This window comes from Ovis aries, chromosome 14 (genome assembly GCF_016772045.2).
Source record: "Ovis aries strain OAR_USU_Benz2616 breed Rambouillet chromosome 14, ARS-UI_Ramb_v3.0, whole genome shotgun sequence".
Taxonomy (NCBI): Eukaryota; Metazoa; Chordata; class Mammalia; order Artiodactyla; family Bovidae; genus Ovis; species Ovis aries.
The window spans coordinates 34,793,046-34,814,484 of record NC_056067.1 but is presented as its reverse complement, the minus strand read 5'-3'; the positions used below and the strand labels follow the sequence as shown (position 1 = coordinate 34,814,484).

The 21,439-nt window shown below is 43.7% G+C and overlaps 1 protein-coding gene across 5 annotated transcripts in view; it reads left to right on the top strand.

Moving 5' to 3' along the window:
- Positions 1-21,439, top strand: part of GFOD2 (Gfo/Idh/MocA-like oxidoreductase domain containing 2) — a 41,203-nt gene that overhangs the window by 9,794 nt on the left and 9,970 nt on the right. For 2 of the 5 annotated variants that reach the window (XM_004015077.5, XM_012189975.3), the window contains exon 2: positions 19,973-20,318. In XM_004015077.5, the coding sequence (XP_004015126.1) occupies positions 20,060-20,318 (259 nt within the window). In that variant the 5' untranslated portion in view covers positions 19,973-20,059. Of the gene's footprint in view, positions 1-6,069; positions 6,145-10,975; positions 11,108-19,972; positions 20,319-21,439 lie in introns of those variants that run through there. The other 3 variants (XM_060398404.1, XM_042231820.1, XM_012189976.4) reach the window with 3 other exon arrangements.

Sequence of the window (21,439 nt, the reverse complement as noted above, 5' to 3'; positions counted from 1 at the left end):
TATGCTTCTGTTAGCAAGCGTGACTACAAGGGGACTGAGCTAACAGATAAGCATGAGTCACATTATGTGAGGAGGTGAGGTAGCTGGAGAGACAGTTCTGGTTGAAGGCACCCTCTTGACAGGTCAAGTTGTAGCTTAAGACTGAGAGCCTCAGCTCATTTTCCTAATCCCAGTTGGCAGGCAGAGCTATACTATGATGCTTTCTTTCCTAAACCATTATACCAGATTCTGCCTCAAACTATTTAATTATCAGCATAAGTACTCTCTTTATTACATTTGTGAACATACCCCAAGATTGTACGGAATTATTTACAGTTTTGATGAGTTCAATATATATATATCTTGGTTTATTGCTTAACTATACAGGAGCAAGGTCTGGAATCTTTTCACCTTTTTCTAGCAATTATTTATTGAGCACCCACTGCATATTAGGCCTTGTTCTAGGAACTTGAGGGTACTGCTGCTGCTGCTGCTAAGTTGCTTCAGTTGTGTCCGACTCTGTGCGACCCCATAGACGGCAGCCCATCAGCCTCTCCCGTCCCTGGGATTCTCTAGACAGTGCACAAAACAGACAAAAAATTCCCTTTTTTCAAGGAGCATTCTAGGAGGCATGGTGGGAGGAGGCCAACAATGGGAGGATAAACCTGTTTCTAATAAGACAGCATTTGAGTAGAGACCTGAAGGAAGTGAGGGAGTATGTAGACCCAATTGATCCCGTCTGTACAGTAGAGGGAACCGCCAGCACAGAAATCCTGAAACAGAGACATACCTGGAATGTTTGTGATACACACAGCAGTGAACCATGGTAACCGGGGTAGAGTGAGCAAGGGAAAGAGAAATAGGATGCAAAGTCAGAAAGAGGATAGGAGGCAGACAGGCCTTTTGTAGGTCAGAGGAAGAACCTTGGCTTTTATGCTAAAGTGAAAGTGAAAGTCACTCAGTCGTGTCCGACTCTGTGACCCGATGGACTATACATTCCATGGAATTCTCCAGGCCAGAATACTGGAGTGGGTAGCCTCTGCCTTCTCCAGGGGATCTTCCCAACCCAGGGATCCAACCCAGGTCTCCTGCACTGCAGGCAGATTCTTTACCAGCAGAATCACAAGAGAAGCCCAAGAATACTGGAGTGGGTAGCCTTGTCCCTTCTCCAGCGGATCTTCCTAACCCAGGAAGAGATGCAAAGCCTGTGCAGCCTTTGGGCAGAGGAGTGGTGTGATCTGACTTAGGTTTTAATGGCCTCAGTGCTAGATGAGAGTAGACTGGGGGTACAGTACGAGAAGGGGCAGGGTAGAATCTGGGAGGCCAGGTGGGCTCTCACAGTAGCACAGGAGAGAAGACGGTGACTGGAATCACGGTGGTGGCAACAGTAGTGCGAAGTGCTCAGATTCAGGGTGTGTTTTGAAGAGAGACAGCCACTAAGACCTGTTTTTATGGATCGGATGAGAAGTATGAGAAAAAGAAGGATCAAAGATTACTCCAAGCTTTTGATTTAAACAGCTGGAAAATTTGTGTTAGCAGTTTCTGTGGGGAAAAGTGAGTTTGGTAGGGAGAAACATCAGGAGTTTAGTTCTGGACACCAAGTCGAAATGTACATCGGATAGGTGGTTGTTTATACTAGTCTTAAGCTCAAGGAAGAGGACCTGGCTGACAGCTTTGCAAGTCATCAGAGAATAGATAGTATTTAAAGCCATGAGAGTGAATACGAATAGACTCATCAGTCGAGGCAAGAGCCAGGGTTACCACAGTCATCATCAGGAGAAGCAGCAGAGAAATGGCCAGAGAGGTAGGAAGAAGCACAGCCAGTGTCACAAGCTACTTCAAAATTAGATTGGGGATTTCCTTGGTGGTCCAGTGGTTAGGACTCTCTGCTTTCAGTGCTGAGGGCATGGGTTCAATCCATGGTTGGGGAAGTAAGATCCTGCGAGCTGTGTGGCCCAACAAACAAAGAAAGTTCGATTGAGGCCCCAACTCACTTAATAATTAGGGTCCAGCCTCATCACTGGCCACAGTGCTTTATTTTAGAGTATTTTATATTAAGATACAATTACTGAGGAAATTCATCCACAGAAAAGTCTAATTCCCAAACAAGCCCCTTGGTGCTGGCACCTGGGAATGTGTCTGAGAGGGCAGAGGCCCACTGCCAAGTCTGTCGAGGGTGCCCTGAGGGTGCCCCGCTGGGGAATTCCAGCCATGGGCTGGTTCTGGGGTGTGGTGGGGGTGGAAGCTGAGCTTAGGCTTCCTACCCATGTGGTGTGCCAACCTGTTGCCCAACCTGTCCAGCTGCAGCCACAACCTGTTACACATTATTTCTCACTTACATCCTTCCTTGGCTTGCCTACAGCAATACCAGAGAAGAACCCCTCTTTCAGCCTTCGCTTCCTGAGTACGAGTTGTTCGTGAGTAGTGAGGACTTGCCTAGCCCCAGCAGCTCAGCAGCTTGCCTAATGTGATGTTGGCTATGGGAAAGGGCAACCTTCTGATCCTCAGCAAGTGCCCACACTCATAGATCACTGGGCTCTGCTTGGCTTCAGCCATTGTCTTTTACAGTCCTCCCTTGGTATCTAGGGGGGTGGGGTTGGTTCCAAGACCCCTTGGGATCCCAAAATCCACAGATGCTCAGTGTTAGTCATTCAGTCGTGTCCAACTCTTTGCAACCCCATGGTCCGTAGCCCAATAGGCTCTTCTGTCCATGGGATTCTCCAGACCAGAATACTGGAGGGGTTTGCCATTCTCTTTTGACCCAGGGATCAAACCCGGGTCTCCTGCATCAATGTAGGCAGATTCTTGACTTTCTGAGCCACCAGAACATAGAAAAAGTGCTCAATGGATGCTCAAGCCCCTCATAAAATGGCATATGACATACGCTTATCCTCTTGTATACTTTGTCATCTCTAAATTACTTATAATATCTAATACAATGTAAATAGTTGTAAATACAGTGTAAAGCTATGTGAATAGTTACTGGTGTGCAAACAACTTCAAGTTTTGTGTTTAAAGGAAAGAGACTTAATTCACACATGTCCATTTAATTTGATTATAGATGTAAATCCACATGGTGCAAATAGGTTGTTCTATGCCCTCAGCCATAACTTATAGTGATTAAAAATTGATGTATAATTTACATACAATTAAATACACAGATCCTAAGTATTCAGCTTGATGAATTGTGGCAAATATATCCCCATGTAACCACAATGCAACACAAGATAGAGAATATTTCCATCCTCACTCCTTTCCTTGTGCCCTTTTCCAGTCAGTTCCACACCTCCTTGCCCCACCTCCCGACCCACCAACCATCCTGCTATCACTTTTGACTCCTGTTGCTAATAAGTAACTTTGCCTGTACTTCAAGTAAATGAGATCCTACAGTAAGGAATGTTTTTTTTGGTGTGTGTGCCTAGCATCTTTCATACAAAGTAATATTTTTAAGGTTCATGCATGTGGTTGCATGCATTAGTAGCTCATTAATTTTTGCTGCTTTTTTTCTGTATTTCATTGTATGACCATCAGTTCAGTTCAGTTCAGTCGCTCAGTCATGTCCGACTCTTTGCGACCCCATGAATCGCAGCACGCCAGGCCACCCTGTCCATCACCAACTCCCGGAGTTCACTCAGACTTGCGTCCATCGAGTCTGTGATGCCATCCAGCCATCTCATCCTCTGTCGTCCCCTTCTCCTCCTGCCCCCAATCTCTCCCCAGCATCAGAGTCTTTTCCAATGAGTCAACTCTTCGCATGAGGTGGCCAAAGTACTGGAGCTTCAGCTTTAGCATCATTCCTTCCAAAGAAATCCCAGGGCTGATCTCCTTCAGAATGGACTGCATGGATCTCCTTGCAGTCCAAGGGACTTTCAAGAGTCTTCTCCAACACCACGGTTCAAAAGGATCAATTCTTCGGCGCTCAGCCTTCTTCACAGTCCAACTCTCACATCCATGTATGACCACAGGGAAAACCATAGCCTTGACTAGATGGACGTTAGTCGGCAAAGTAATGTCTCTGCTTTTGAATATACTATCTAGGTTGGTCATAACTTTTCTTCGAAGGAGTAAGCGTCTTTTAATTTCATGGCTGCAATCACCATCTGCAGTGATTTTGGAGCCCCCCCAAATAAAATCTGACACTGTTTCTACTGTTTCCCCATCTATTTGCCATGAAGTGATGGGACCGGATGCCATGATCTTCGTTTTCTGAATGTTGAGCTTTAAGCCAACTTTTCGCTCTCCTCTTTCATCCAGAGGCTTTTTAGCTCCTCTTCACTTTCTGCCATAAGGGTGATGTCATCTGCATAGCTGAGGTTATTGATATTTCTCCCGGCAATCTTGATTCCAGCTTGTGTTTCTTCCAGTCCAGCGTTTCTCATGATGTACTCTGCATGTAAGTTAAATAAGCAGGGTGACAATATACAGCCTTGACGTACTCCTTTTCCTATTTGGAACCAGTCTGTTGTTCCATGTCCAGTTCTAACTGTTGCTTCCCGACCTGCATACAGATTTCTCAAGAGGCAGGTCAGGTGGTCTGGTATTCCCATCTCTTTCAGAATTTTCCACAGTTTATTTTGATCCACATAGTCAAAGGCTTTGGCATAGTCAATAAAGCAGAAGTAGATGTTTTTCTGGAACTCTTGCTTTTTCGATGATCCAGTGGATGTTGGCAATTTGATCTCTGGTTCTTCTGTCTTTTCTAAAACCAGCTTGAACATCAGGAAGTTCACGGTTCATGTATTGCTAAAGCCTGGCTTAGAGAATTTTGAGCATTACTTTACTAGCATGTGAGATGAGTGCAGTTGTGCGGTAGTTTGAGCATTCTTTGGCATTGCCTTTCTTTGGAATTGGAATGAAAACTGACCTTTTCCAGTCCTATGGCCACTGCTGAGTTGCCCAAATTTGCTGGCATATTGAGTGCAGCACTTTCACAGCATCATCTTTCAGGATTTGAAACAGCTCAACTGGAATTCCATCACCTCCACTAGCTTTGTTCATAGTGATGCTTTCTAAGGCCCACTTGACTTCATATTCCAAGATGTCTGGCTCTAGATTATATCATAAGTTATTTATCTAATTTCCTATTTCCTATTCCTAAGCATTGGGTTTATTTCCAATTTAGGGCTAAGATGAATAAGGTGGTGGGAATATTTTGTGCAAGTTTTTTGTGGACATATATTTTCATTTTCTTGGGTAAATATCTATGAATGGAGTTGTTGTGTCATTGAGTTGATATATCTTTATAAGAAAATGTCAATTTTCCAAAGTGACTGTGCTATTTCACACTGCCACCAGCAACGTATGAGAGTTCTGTTGCTCCATATCCTCTCCAGACTTTGGGATTGTTAGTCTCTCCCTCTCTCTTTTTTCACCTTTTCCATTCTAGCAAGGTTTGGTTTTAGTTTGCATGTCCCTGATGACTAGTGACATGGAGCACCTTTTCACATGCGTATTGGCTGTTTTTGTATCTTTGGTGTGACTCGATTTAATCTTTTGACATTTTAGAAAATCAGGTTCTTCTTTTGTGTGTGTCTTCTTCTTCTTCTTTTTTTTTTTTTTTGTGACTGCCACAGGAATGTGGGATCTTAGTTCCCTGACCAGGGATCGAACCCATGCCCCCTGCAGTGAAACCATGGAGTCCTAACCACCTGACCACCAGGGAAGTCCCGGTGGGTCTTTTTAATCCTGGACCCAGTGTATTCTCTTTATTAATTTATGTTTTTATAATATTTTACCAAAAGATCACAACAGTAAAAATAGAGGGATAGTGAAAATTATTTAGAAGTTTTAATAAAAGTTTGAACATAGAAAGCTCAAATTTGTAGTTCCTACTTTCATGATTTTAATGTTACATTTATATGCCTAAAAGGGAAAACATCTTTTACTTTATTTTTTAAGAGGGTTTATATATATATATATATATATATATATATATATATGTTTTAAAATTTCTTTTTTAATTGAAGGAGAATTGCTTTACAGAATTTTGTTGTTTTCTGTCAAACCTCAATATGAATCAGCTATAGGTGTATATTTATCCCCTCCCTTTTGAACCTCCCTCTCATCTCCCTCCCCATCCCACCCCTCTAGGTTGATTCAGAGTCCCTGTTTGAGTTTCCTGAGACGTAACAGCAAATTCCCACTGGCTATTTTACGTATGGTAATGTAAGTTTCCACGTTACTCTTTCCATACATCTCGCCCTCTCCTCCCCTCTCCCCAAGTCCATAAGTCTGTTCTCTATGTCTTTTTCTCCATTACTGCCCTGAAAATAAATTATTCAGTGCCATTTTTCTAGATTCCATATATATGTGTTTTTGTAATGAGCAGAAATTCTTTTAACATTTTGAAATACAGTTTATCGGTGGGTTAGGGCTCTGTGTGTTCTGTCCAAGAAATCTTTTCGTATCCTATGATCTTGAAAATATTCTCTGACATGTTTTTCTAGAAGCTTTTGTGTGTGGTGGGTGCGTACTCGGTTGTGTCTGACTTTTTGCCACCCCATGAACTGTAGCCCGCCAGTCTCCTCTCTCCATGTAATTTTCCAGGCAAGAATACCGGAGTGGGTTGCCATTTCCTACTCCAGGGGCTTTTCCTGACCCAGGCATAGAACTCTCTTCTCTGGCGTCTTCTGCATTGACAGGTGGATTCTATACCACTAGCACCACCTGAGAAGCCCAGAAACACTGTGGTTCTGGCTTTTACATTGAGGTCTTTGATTCGTTTTGGATTAATTTTTGTATACACAGTGAGAAAAGAAGGGTCAAGGGTTTTTGTTTGCCATGTGCTGTGCTTAGTTGCTCAGTCATGTCCAACTCTTTGTGGCCCCATGGGCTGTAGCCTGCCAGGCTCCTCTGTCCACGGGGCTTCTCCAGGCAAGAATACTGGAGTGGGTTGCCATGCCCTCCTCCAGGGGATCTTCCCAACCCAGGGATAGAACCCCAGTCTCCTGCATTGCGGGCGGATTCCTTACCATCTGAGCCACCAGGGAAGCTCGAGAATACTGGAGTGGGTAGCCGACCCCTTCTCCAGGGGATCTTCCTGACCCAGGAATCAAACCTGAGTCTCCTGCATTGCAGGTGGATTCTTTACCAGCTGAGCTACCAGGGAAGCCCATATGGATATCCAGTTGTTACACCATTTTTTAAAAGAGTTTTCTTTCCCCATGAATTGATAGAATACCTGGGCTGAAAATCAGTTAACTGCATTGGTGTGCCTTGCAGCGTAAGTATACTGTTGCAAGGCAGTAACTATCTAGAAGTCTCTAATGGCTCTTTTTGAAACCTGGCACGGAAAAAGAGAAAGCACAATTTGTGATTAAAAAATATGTAGTTACAGGGAAAACTATAATAGGTTTCCACATAGCTTGGATGAACTACCCAGGCTCCACCATACGTAAGCTTCTCAATGGCTTGATAATTCTAACGGCATCAGGAAGACAAAATCCCAGAACAAGTAATGACCCTTGAAAAACACCTAGTCAGTCAAAAGCATTCTTAAGGATATACTGCGAGTTGTTTCGAAATAAAGGATAACATGACAGAGAAAACATCACTACTCAGTTCTTCTGTTGTAATTCTCTCGTCAAAGACCTCGCTAGAAGAGCAGGCATGGGGAAGGGAGACTGCCTCTTTCTTGGTGAGTTTTTACGTCTGGTCCATTTGAATGACGTCCCAAGGGGTGGAGAAAACTAGCAGGTAACCATTGCTGTGGCCCCATATCCTGTCAAACTTTGAGGCATTGTGGAGCAGAGAGAGATGAAAGAAGATGGATGAGGTGGTACCGTTTCTCATTTTCATGAACTTTATATCCTCATCAGTATTTGATATCAGATTTTCTGAATTTCACCCATTCCAATAGGTGTGTAGTTGTGGTAAGTTTTAATTTGCATTCCTAATTAATGCAGTTTAATAACTAATCTAATGGCTTGATATGTTGCTGCTGCTGCTAAGTTGCTTCAGTCGTGTCTGACTCTGTGCAACCCCAGAGACGGCAGCCCACCAGGCTCCCCCATCCCTGGGATTCTCCAGGCAAGAACACTGGAGTGACCAATTTCCTTCTCTAATGCATGAAAGTGAAAGTGAAAGTGAAGTAGCTCAGTCGCGTCCAACTCTTAGCGATCCCATGGACTGTAGCCTACCAGGCTCCTCCGTCCCTTCTCTAATGCATGAAAGTGAAAAGTGAAAGTGAAGTCGCTCAGTCGTGTCTGACTCTTAGCGATCCCATGGACTGTAGCCTACCAGGCTCCTCCGTCCATGGGATTTTCCAGGCAAGAGTACTGGAGTGGGGTGCCATTGTCTTCTTCCTTGATATGTTGAATTATACTAATTGATTTTAGAATATTGAACCAGTCTTACATTCTCTTGGTCACCATATATTGATGATGCTAATAGCTTATTAAGGATTTTGATCCTGTGTTCATGAGGGATGTTGGTCTATAATTGGATGCCATTTTTGGCTTTTTCCCCTCCCCTCATAACCCCAAGTCCTGTTGATAGCTTTCTTCTCCATTTCATTCCCTCCATCAGACCCCCCTTATCTCTTATTTTTTATCTTAACTGGTTCTCGGTGTCTGTCTTCTGAACTCTATTCCACTTACCTCAAGTTAAAAAAAAAAATTCAGTGGTTCTCATTGCTTACTGTTATTAGTTAGGGTCCAGGCAGGAAACAGCCAGCACATTCGGAGAGTTACTGACATGCCTTTAAGGGAGGGATCATTCACAGTGGTGACAGGGGTGAGGGAAAGCTGCAAGGGACAGTGGCGCACTGGGGAGGGAGGGGTACCAGAACCCAGAAAAGTCTGTGACTGTGGGAAGAGGGCTCCTCCTGAGGCATGTGACCTTGGTCAAGGATCACAGTCCCTGCCAGAGCCGCATCCTGGTAGGGAGAGAGGCAAGTACTGTAACCTTTCGGCTGTGCTCTGATCTCCTCCTGAGATTGGCTGAACCCAGATGGAAGCCAGAGGGCCTGGAGCCCACATGCTGTAGTCCCTAGAGACTGACCTTCTCATCCATGGGAGGCAGAGCAGAGCAGAGGGAGATGAGGTGGCAAAGGCAGGTCAGACCAGAAGTACCGAGCACACCCGCCTGTCACCCTCCGCACTGCTGACGAGCACTTGTGCCACCAGCTCTCACTCCTACTCCCTTTCTGACTGGTTGCTCCTGAAATAATGAAGACTGTGTCCTTTCATCTTGTATTCATTACAGTCTTCTTGTTAGGGCCCTCAGTAAAGGTGTGATGTGTGAACAGAGCAGTATTGGTTTGAGTGATGGAGCTGAGGCAAGCAGTCGCCAAGCCAGGGAGCAGAACGAACTTTCCTGGTTCACACTTGTCGCTAAGGATGCAAGAGCTGTTCCACACACATAAGCCTCCATTTTTATGGAGGCTTAGCGAAGAGCTGACTCATTGGAAAAGACCCTGATGCTGGGAAAAATTGAGGGCTGGAGGAGAAGGGGACGACAGGATGAGAGGAGTGGATGGCATCACTGACTCAATGGGCATGAGTCTGAGTGAACTCCGGGAGCTGGTGATGAACAGGGAGGCCTGGTGTGCTGCAATTCTTTGGGTCGCAAAGAGTCGGACACGACTGAGTGACTGAACTGAACTGAGAGAAGCTCAGTAACCTGCTCCAGGTCTCACAGCGGGTTGTGGCAGGTCTGTTACACAAAGCCAGATGTGGAGCTCTGGAAAAGTTACCTTGCCTCCCCAAGATTCTGTGTTTCTCATCTGTAAGACAGGGTGCCGTGGACTTGAAGGGATGATACTATATATTATACTAAACACTGTATATTTTACACTAAACACTGCCTGGCCTATTGCAGTCATTACATACTAGCTTAGAATATTATCTTCATATTCCTATATGCTTTTGAAGAGGAGATATCTAAGTCAGTCATATATAGCTTAAAAAAAAAATCCATGTAGTGACTTCCTATGTGCCAGGTCCTATTTTATTTATTTATTTTCACAAAGATGTTATTTGTTTCTTTTTAGTGGAGGATAATTGCTTTAAGGTGTGTTGGTTTCTGCTGTGCAACAGCATGATTGAGCCATAGGTATACATGTGTTCCATCCCTCTGAGCATCCCTCTTACCCCCCACCCCATCTTACCCGCTGGGTTGTCACAGAGCGGCAGGTTGAGCTCCCTGTGTTACCTAGCGCCTTCCCACCAGCTGTCTGTTTTACATGGGCTGGTGTGTGTTTCGCTGCTACCATCTCGTCCCGCCCTCTTCTTCCTCCCTGCTCTGTCTACAAGTCTGCTGTCTATGTCCGTGTCTCTGTTGCTGCCCGGTGAATATGTTCATCAGTACCATTTTTCTAGATTCCATATATATGCGTTAATATACGATATTTGTCATTCTCTTTTTGACTTACTTCACTCTGTATAACAGACTCTAGGTTCATCCACATGACTAGAACTGACTCAAATTTGCACTTTTTCTGGCTTAGTAATATTCCATTGAGCTTATCCATTCACCTGTCTATTGACATTAGGTTATTTCCATGTCCTGACTGTTGTAAATAATGCTGCAATAAACATTAGGGGACATGTGTCTTTTAGAATTGTGGTTTTCCCGGGGTATATGCCTAGTAGTGGAGTTGCTAAATCATATGGTAGTTTTATTTCTAGGTTTTTTTTTTTTTTTTTTTTAGAATCTCCACACTGTTCTCCATAGTGTCTGTGTCAATTTACATCTCCACCAACAGTGCAAGAGGGTTCCTTTTCTCCACATCCTCTCCAGCATTTATTGTTTGTAGGTTTTTTGATGATGGCTAAGCCCTGTTTTAAATGCTTCATGAATACTGACTTAATACAGATTTAATCCTTAAGTCCCCTGTGAGGTAGATACAGTTAACCCCCTTTTACAGAATGATTGAGAAACTCACCTGACATCACCCGGCTGGTAGGAGGTGGAGCCAGGATTTGAGCCCAGGCAAGGCTAGCCGCAGATTCACGCCCCTGACCTCTGTGCTGCCTTCCCTATAACCTGTGGCCTCATTGGAGTGTGTATGGTCAGTCCTGTCAAGGCGCTTTCCCTGCTTCGTTCCTGACCAGGCTGTGGTGACTGCAATGCCTGTGGTGAGCTCGGCAGGGCTGGGTTTATGGAGATCTTTGGAGGTACATGAAAGGTATGTACAAGGATGTTGCTGCTGCTAAGTCGCTTCAGTTGTGTCTGACTCTGTGCGACCCCATAGACGGCAGCCCACCAGGCTCCGCCGGATGTTAGGGGCAAGCAATAAGGGCATGTTATGAGTAAGAAAGGGTAATCACTGAAATAAATGTGGAAAACCAGCTCTGTCTACTGGAGCAGGAAAACACCTAGTCAAGCCTGCCTAGCTTCATGCCATCTGGCTTCCTCAGAGGCCAGCTCTTGCCCTTTTATTTATTGGTGTTGATGAAGCTGCCCTTTGAGTCAGTGTCACTAAAACAGAGGTTATTAACAATTCTTCTAATCCATTTTGTTGTTTTAAGCCACCAGTGCAAATATACGCCCAAATATAATTAGAACATGAAGAAATGAAATGTGAGACAGGAGGAAGTGTGCCCTGGGCGTGAATTTAGAAAGGACATGGACATGGTTGCTTTTGGTGGCTCTGTCTCACTCCCTGCCCCTTAGAGCTGTTGTAATGAATGACCTACAGAACTTAAGCAGAATCTTACTTATGTAGCACTACAAAGTTTACACTTTCAAGGTCCCAGAATATCCGTGACCTGTAAGTAACCCCCCCCTCCAAAACCTGTAAATACAGAAAGTGACAAAAATGGCTAAAGGGAATTGAGGACATGAAAATAATGGAAGGTAGTATGTGACTGACCTGTTTTCTAACTAGAAAGGAAGCCTGTAAGGGCAAGAGAATTATCAGCAAAGATGAAACAGAGGTGGCTGGGAGACCACGGACATAGTAGTAGAAATAGTAGAGTTCAGGGAATGAGACAAAACTCTACAGCCCAGAAAGTTAGAGACAGGAGGAGGCAGGAAGCTGACAGGGGTTTGGGGTTACAGGCAGCTCAAATCTTGCTCATTTCCGTGGTTCACAAAGGCGTAGTTGTCTTCAGGTAGGATCAAGCAGTACAGAATGCTGTACTGTGGGCTATACGGGCAAAACAAGCCCTAACAGAGATGATACTTGACACTGTCCACTTACATCTACAGTAGAAGCAAAAGAAAAGCTAGATCTGAAAATGAAATTAAAACAATTCATTTATTATAGCATCAAATAAAATAACAGAAGTAAATTTAATAAAAAAAAGTGTGTAACTTACACTGTGAAAACTATAAAATATTGCTTAAATAAATTAGACACACCATGTTCATGAATCAGAGATCTTAAGATTGTTATGATGAAAACAGTTCCCAAATTGATCTGCAGATTCAAAGCAATCTCTTTCAAAATCCCAGATTGATATATTGGTCATAAAATTTGTAGGAATGTGCAGGGGTTCCAGAATAGCCAAAATAATATTTCAAAAGAAAAAGCGGATTCACAGTTAGTGATTTCAGAACTTACTGAAGTAATCAAGACAAGGTGCTGGATGGAGTAAGGACAGACTACAGACCAGTGGAATAAAGTTCAGTTCAGTCACTCAGTCATGTCTGACTCTGTGACCCCATGGACTGCAGCCTGATCTTTCCTGTCCATTACCAACTCCCAGAGCTTGCTCAAACTCATGTCCATTGAGTCAGTGATGCCATCCAATCATCTCATCCTCTGTTGTCCCCTTCTCCTCCTGCCTTCAACCTTTCCCAGCATCAAAGTCTTTCCTAATGAGTCAGTTCTTCGTATCGGGGGCAAAGTATTGGAGTTTTAGCTTCAACATCAGTCCTCCCAATGAATATTCAGTACTGATTTCCTTCAGGATTGATTGATTTCATCTCCTTGCAGTCCAAGGGACTTTCAAGAGTGTTCTCCAACACCACAGTTCAAAAGCATCAATTCTTCAGCCCTCAGCTATCTTTATAGTCCAACTCTCACATCCATACATGACTATTGGAAAAACCATAGCTTTGACTAGACAGACCTTTGTTGGTAAAGTAATGTCTCTGCTTTTTAATATGCTATCTAGGTTGGTCATAGCTTTTCTTCCAAGGAGTAAACATCTTTTAATTTCATGGCTGCAGTCACCATCTGCAGTGATTTTGGAACCCCAAAAACCAAAGTCTGTCACTGTTTCCATTGTTTCTCCATCTATTTGCCATGAAGTGATAGGACTGGTTGCGTTGATCTTAGTTTTCTGAATATTGAGTTTTAAGCCAACGTTTTCACTCTCGTCTTTCACTTTCATCAAGAAGCTCTTTAGTTCTTTGCTTTCTGCCATAAGGGTGGTGACATCTGCATATCTGATATAATCTGCATATCAGAATAAAATTGAGAGTCCACAAATAAACCTATATATTTATGAGCAACTTATTTTCAGTAAAGGTACCAAGGTCATTCTGGTGGAAAAAAATACTTTCTTCAACAATTGGGGCTGGAACAAGTAGATAACCACAAGTCAAAGAATAGTTAGGCCTCTGTACCTCCCGGTTCCTTCCTTCCCCTAATTTACTTTGTCTCCATGGATTTGACGATTCTGAACATTGTACATAAATGGAGTCATAGAGCATATGGTCTGGAGAATCCCAGGGACAGAGGAGCCTGTTGGGTGCCGTCTGTGGGGTCACACAGAGTTGGACACGACTGACGTGACTTAGCAGCAGCAGCAGCAGCAGCATATGGTCTTCTGTGACTAGCTGCTTTGACTCAGCATAATGTTTTCACAGGTCATCTGTGTTGTAGCTTGTATCAATACTTCATTAATTGTTGTGGCTGAATAGTACTACTTTATCAGATCAGTTGATGGACATTTGGGTTGTTTCTACTTTTTGGCTGTTATGATTAATTCTCCTGTGAACATTCATGTACAAATTTACCATGTTAATAAGATCTAAAAGCAGCTCAATAAACAACTGTTCCCCACTGTTTAATTTTCCCAGAAAGAAAAATTACACTAATCATCTGTTACCCTGAAGCGATTGTTTTCATTTTGAGTAACTATCTCCACAATTTTTCCCTGGTTTATAGCTAGTAATTTCACAGATCATTCTTCCTATTAGGTTTTCTAGGTATGTGTTTTGAGACTCATCTTATTTGGAGATAACCCTTGAAAGTGACCCTACACAAAACTAGACCTGTCTTGAGATTTCTGGATCTTGCAGGGCTTTGTAAGTCATACTGAAGCATCTGGACTTCATACTGAATCCATTGGGAAGTCACTGAAGTGTTCAAACAGGAAGGGAGTGATGTGATTCCATTTGCGTTTTAGAAAAATCCCTTTGCAAAATGAGGAGTGGATGAAGGAAGGAAAGGATGGGAGCAGGAGAGGTCAAGTAGAAGGTTGTTGCATCATCCAGATGAGTGGTGCAGGGGACTAGCCTAGGGCAGTGGCGCAAGGGCTGTCGGGAGCGGGTGGGGTGGATTTAAGAGATAATGAGGGAGGATCATCAAGGCTTGATGATGAGTTACCTGTATAGGTGAGGGAATAAACAGGTTGCAGATGGGCTGAAGAACCAACCGAATTGGTGATGGTGACATGCCATGAAATAGAAAATAGAGGAAGAAAATGTTTGAGGGAAGGTTTATGATAATTATTAAATGCTGACTATACATCAGAGAGGGCAATGGCAACCCACTCCAGTACTCTTGCCTGGAAAATCCCATGGACGGGGGAGCCTGGTGGGCTGCCATCTGTGGGGTCGCACAGAGTCGGACACGACTGAAGTGACTTAGCAGTAGCAGCATACACCAGACACTTTGTTAGGCACTTTTAACCAGATCTCATTTCATCTTCAAAAGACCCCTTGAGCTAAACAGCATTAGACCTGCTTTTCCCAAGAAAAACGTTTCATTCAGCTCAGAACTGGTGGGGCCAGGATTTGGACCCATAGATGCATTCACTGTGTGTTCTCACTGTCTTACTTTACTGCTTCTGTTTAGGTTTAGTCACGTGGGTTTTGTGGAGCTTAGAATACATGGGTATGTGCAGCTCTGGAGAGAAAGCTGGGGTTGTGCTTCAGGTTTGGAAGTCACTGGTATACTGATTAAAGCCTGGGACATGAGTAGTAAAAGACCATGTAGAGCAAGAAGAGAAGAGGGCGCCTCTGACAGGATCTCAAGAACCTTAGCATTGAAGGGGCAGGGGAGCCTGAAAGCTGCACCCAGAAATGACCAGGAAGGTGGGAGGGCATCATGGATGGGGAAGGAAGAGCTGTATGTATCCCTAGTGCTCACAGTTGGGGAGTGAAGTAGTTAATTACTATGGATTTACAAAAGGAATGCCGTGACTCCGATCTGTGAGGAGGAGCAAGTGAAGCAATGTTATGTAGATAAAAGGAGAACAGCATTTGGATAGTCAGCATTTGGATACAACTTTTCGAAGATTGTGATTTGCAGCATCGAAGGTCAAAAAGTAGTCAGATTTATTTTTTAAAAAAAGATATTAGGTAGACTAAAGGATTGTTAGGTATTTATAAAATTATTATTTAAAATGATACAGGACTTTGGGAGTTCCCTGGTGGTCCAGTGGTTAGGACTTTGTGCTTGCATTGCTGCAGGCCCCAGTTCAGTCCCTGGTTGAGAAACTAAGATCCTGCAAGCCACGCAACACAGCCTAAATTAATAAGCAAAATTTAAAAATAATACTAAAAAATAAATTAAATGGTGCAGGACCTGTGGGAAACAGTATGCCAGTTTCTCAGAAAATTAAAAACAGATTTACCATATGATCCAGCAGTTCCACCTCTGAGTATATACCCAAAAGAATCGGAAGCCGAGCCTGGAAGAGATACCTGCATACCCGGGTTCAGAGCAGTGTTATTCACAGTGTGCTACCCAGGTGTCCATGGACAGGTGAATAGATAAGCAAAATGTGGTATATGCATAAAATGGAGTATTTTCAACCTCAAAAAAGGAAGAAATTCTGACATAAGGTACACCATGGATGAACCTTGAGAACGTGCTAAGTGAAGTAAGCCAGTCACAGAAAGACCAATACTTTGTGATTCCACTTTATGAGGCACCTGTGCACAGCAGTCAGATTCATAGAAACATGGTGGTTGCCAGGGGCTGCAGGGAAAGGTTGAAATAAGAAGTCTGTTAACTCTCTGTTAAGACAGAGTTTCGATTTTGCAAGGTGAAAGAGTTTTGGAAGTGGGTGATGGTGATGGTTACACAGCAGTATGAAGGTACTTAATTCCACTGAACTGTACACTTAAAAATGGCTAACATAGTAAATATTATGAGTATTTTATCACAATAAAATAAGAACCAAAAGAAAAAAGAAAGTGATGTGGCATAGCCCCATCCCCACGGTCTGATTCAGTGGGTCTGGGGTTACCAGTGACCCCACACACAGCTAGAGTGGGACCACTGGTTTACCTGAGGGATTGCCTCAGAGGGAAACCTATTCCCTACTCACATCAAAATCTCACTGTAATTTCCAAGCAGACTTTAGTTCAGTCGCTCAGTTGTGTCCAGCTCTTTGTGACCCCATGGCAAGCACACCAGGCTTCCCTGTCCATCATCAACTCCCAGAGCTTGCTCAAACTGATGTCCACTGAGATGGTGATGCCATCCAACCGTCTTATCCTCTGTCGTCCCCTTCTCCTCCTGCCTTCAAAATTTTCCCAGTATCAGGGTCTTTTCCAATGAGTCAGTTCTTCGCATCAGGTGGCCAAAGTATTGGAGTTTCAGCATCAGTCCTTCCAGTGAATATTCAGGACTGATTTCCTTCGGGATTGACTGGTTTGATCTCCTTGCAGTCCAAGGAACTTTCAAGAGTCTTCTCCAACACCACAGTTCAGAAACATCAATTCTTTGATGCTCAGCTTTCTTTATAGTCCAACTTTCACACCCATACATTAATACTGGAAAAACCATAGCCTTGACTATATGGACCTTTGTTGGCAAAGCAATGTCTCTGCTTTTTAATATGCTGTCTAGGTTGGTCATAGCTTTTCTTCCATCTTTTAATTTCATGACTGCAGTCACCATCTGCAGTGATTTTGGAGCCCCCAAAATAAAAGTCTCTCACTGTTTCCGTTGTTTCCCCATCTATTTCCCATGAAGTGATGGGACTGGATGCCATGATCTTAGTTTTTTGAATGTTTTTAAGCTAGCCTTTTCACTCTCCTCTTTCATTTTCATCAAGAGGCTCTTTAGTTCTTCTTCGCTTTCTGCCATAAGGGTGGTGTCATCTGTGTATCTGAGGTTATTGATATTTCTCCTGCAATCTTGATTCCAGCTTATGCTTCATCCACCCTGGCATTTTGCAAGATGTACTCTGAATATAGGTTAAATAAGCAAAGTGACAACATACAGCCTTGACATACTCCTTTCCCAGTCTGGAACCAGTCTGATGCCTGTTGCTTCTTGACCTGCATACAGATTTCTCAGGAGGCAGGTCAGGTGGTCTGGTATTCCCATCTCTTAAAGAATTTTCCACAGTTTGTTGTGATCCACACAGTCAAAGGCTTTGGCATAGTCAATAAAGCAGAAGTAGATGTTTTTCTGGAACTCTCTTGCTTTTTCCATGATCCAGCAGATGTTGTCAGTTTGATCTCTGGTTCCTCTGCCTTTTCTAAATCCAGCTTGAACATCTGGAAGTTCATGGTTCACGTATTGCTGAAGCCTGGCTTGGAGAATTTTGAGCATTACTTTGCTAGTGTGTGAAATGAGTGCAATTGTGCAGTAGTTTGAACATTCTTTGGCATTGCGTTTCTTTGGGATTGGAATGAAAACTGACCTTTTCCAGTCCTGTGGCCCCTGCTGAGTTGTCCAAATTTGCTGGCATATTGAGTGCAGCACTTTCACAGCATCATCTTTTAGGATTTGAAATAGCTCAACTGGAATCCCATCACCTCCACTAGCTTTGTTCGTAGTGATGCTTCCTAAGGCCCATTTGACTTTGCATTCCTGGATGTCTGGCTCTAGGTGAGTGATCACACCATCATGGTTATCTAGGTCATTAAGATCTCTTTTATATAGTTCTTCTGTGTATTCTTGCCACCTCCTCTTAATATCTTCTGCTTCTGTTAGGTCCATACCATTTCTGTCTTTTATTGTACCCATCTTTGCATGAAATGTTCCCTTGGTATATCTAATTTTCTTGAAGAGCTCTCTAGTCTTTTCCATTCTATAATTTTCCTCTATTTCTTTACATCAATCACTGAGGAAGACTTTCTTATCTCTCCTTGCTGTTTGGAACTCTGGATTCAGATGGGTATATCTTTCTGTTTCTCCTTTGCCTTTAGCTTCTCTTCTTTTCTCAGCTATTTGTAAGGCCTCTTCAGACAACCATTTTGCCTTTTTGCATTTCTTTTTCTTGGGGATGATCTTGATCACTGCCTCCTGTACAGTGTCACTAACCTCTGTCCGTAGTTCTTCAGGCACTCTGTCTATCAGGTCTAATCCCTTGACTCTATTTGTCACTTCCACTGTGTAATCGTAAGGGATTTGATTTAGGTCATACACGAATGGTCTAGTGGGTTTCCCTACTTTCTTCGATTTAAGTCTGAATTTGGCAATAAGGAGTTCATGATCTGAGCCACAGTCAGCTCCCAGTCTTGTTTTTGCTGACTGTGTAGAGCTTCTCCTCTTCTGCTGCAAAGAATATAATCAGTCTGATTTCAGTGCTGACCATCTGGTAATGTCCATGGTCTTCCAGTCATGATTACTTGGATTACTGTGATATTGAATGATTTGCCTTGGAAACAAACAGATCATTCTGTCATTTTTGAGATTGCACCCAAGTACTGCATTGCGTCCACATAATGCAGTACTTCATTATTTCATTTTACAACCCTTGTGATCAGAAGGGAAAATGCTACAAAAAGTAAGACACATTCATTGTTGAAAATATGGCAAAGTTCAGAAAACAAAAATCATTCATAATTCTATCAAGTTATAATCATTATTAAATTAGGTCCTTCAGTTACATCCTCTCTGTGGAGTATGGTTGTTGATGTAGATATCCTTGTATATTCTCATACATATATAGTTTTTTGTGCTTTTTTGGGTTTGTTTTAAAGAATATTGATGTCATGCTTCACATATTGTTTTCCCCTTTTCAAGGAATACATGGTGATGTCTTTCAAGTCATTGAGGGCCTTCTACTCATGATTTTCAGTGACTCCATAGTGTTGTTGATCTAACCCACTACTATTATTGAACATGTATCTCATTTTCCAATTTTTCACTATCATAGTCAACATTGGCATGGACATTTTTATATAAAAATATCCTTGTAAATATCCTTGTTATCACTACTGCTACTGCCCGTTTGGTAGTTTTTTGTTGGTATTTTGGTTTCTAGTGAACATTTTCCTATGCTTGCTACCATAAACTTTTAAATCGTAACGTCTATAGTACCTGGGCTTCCTGGGTAGCTCAAATGGTAAACAATCTGCCTGCAATGAGGGAGACCTGGGCTGGAAAGATCCCCTGGAGGAGGGCATGGCAACCCACTACAGTATTCTTGCATGGAGAATTCCACGGACAGAGGAACCTGGCAGGCTGTAGTCCATGGGGTCGCAAAGAGTCAGACATGACCGGGAGACTAACACTTCCCACTTTCATAGCACCTAGGTAGTTCTCTTTTGTCTTTTAACTGTGATATAAAACACTCTTCTTTTTCTTTCTGTAATACAGTATCAGAGAACCATGAACAGTTAAGGCCCTGAAGGTTCATGGTTTGAGCAGAGTCACACAGAAAATTAAGTATAACAGGACAGGAATTTGAACACAGCTGTACTCATATTTCATCTCTCCTCCTCCTAGTAGATAGATACTGCTAATATCCTTAGTCTCCACGGGAGAAGCTTCTGCAACGTTCCCCTCTGGAGCAGTGTGTCTTTTGTCCTGTGTGGCAGAGAACTTGTTGCTTCCAGATCAGCCTAGGAAATTGCCTCTGCTGAGCGTGCCTTCCCCTAATCGCCATCGTCCTGCTTGCTGTTCCAGGAGCCATGTGTGACCGAGACTGTGAGATAGTCGTGCTCATGCCGGAGACTCTGGTGAGGAGATGAGTTGGTGAACGGAGAAGGCGGCATGAAGATGCTTCCCGGCGTGGGTGTGTTTGGGACCGGCAGCTCCGCCCGTGTTCTGGTCCCACTGCTGCGGGCAGAGGGGTTCACGGTGCAGGCCCTGTGGGGGAAGACCGAGGAGGAGGCCAAGCAACTCGCTGAGGAGATGAACATCGCTTTCTACACCAGCCGGACCGACGACGTCTTGCTGCATCAAGACGTGGATCTGGTGTGCATCAACATGCCCCCTCCACTCACCCGGCAGATATCTGTGAAGGCTCTAGGTACGGGCAGATGGCATCTCCCTCTCGGGAGTCCTTGAACATCCCTGCTCTCCTCTGGGCCTGGGTAGGCCCTCTTGGGCTTGGGTCTGGGACAGCTCTCGTCCCTGAAGCAGTGCTGAGGAAGGGCACTGTGGGAGGCCTTATAGCCGTGGGACGAAATGCCCCAATATCTGGGAAAGACACAGCCTTCCCCACCTCCCATGAGTAAATCCCCAAGCAAAAATTCAGCAGATGCCTTTAGAGCTGGCCTGTCACAGGGGCTAGTGATGATTACATTCAGGCATTGTAAAGTTCGCCTCTGTGAAATCGGAATCTAAAGACCTGGTCCCGGGGAAATTGGCTGTGATTGATGCGTTTGTTCTTCATTTCCGTGGCATACAGGACCACGGAGGGGAGAAGAGGGTGTGTATCAAGGCTGCCATTTCCCATATTTTGTCAGTCCTTGACTAGACTGTGCATACACCCTTCCTGTCATGCTTTGCAATTGTGTACGCCAGAGGCAGGAAGGCTGTCCAAATGCGCTCTCTCCCCAGCAGGACCCATAGGTTAGCCTGCTCACATCCCTGCTCCCTCGGGAAGCACTGGGCCTAGCCACCTCCTGCCCCAGCTTGGCATGGTTTGGTGAACTGTTCTCCTGCAGTTCCTGTTGGGCTGCTCTTTCCTGTCGACAGTAGGAAAAATTCTCCTTTGTCTTACATGAATCAGAATCTAATTTAATAGGGAAACAAACCAGTTGACATTCATCCAGCAATTCTTAAAAAAAAACAACTCCTGTGTGCTAGACACTGGCACAGTATCATTCTTGACATTCAGAACAGTGTTGAAATAGAGCTGTCTCTGCTTTCAGGTTTCACAGTATGACCAAAGAGACTGGAAGTAACAGTAACATTTACTGGCCAAGTAAATGAGAAAAGACTTAAGTAACAATTTGGGTAGCATATATAATTAATTGACAGAGTAATTGTATATACGGTGACAGGAGCCAGGTGTCCATCTCTGGCCCAGAGATCTCTGGGTCCAGGAACTGCTATGCCATGGGGCTGACCGCCACTCCTCCTGGCCACCACCATGGTGCAGAATCCAAGACTGCTTCTCTTTCCTGTAGTCTGAAGATAAGAGAG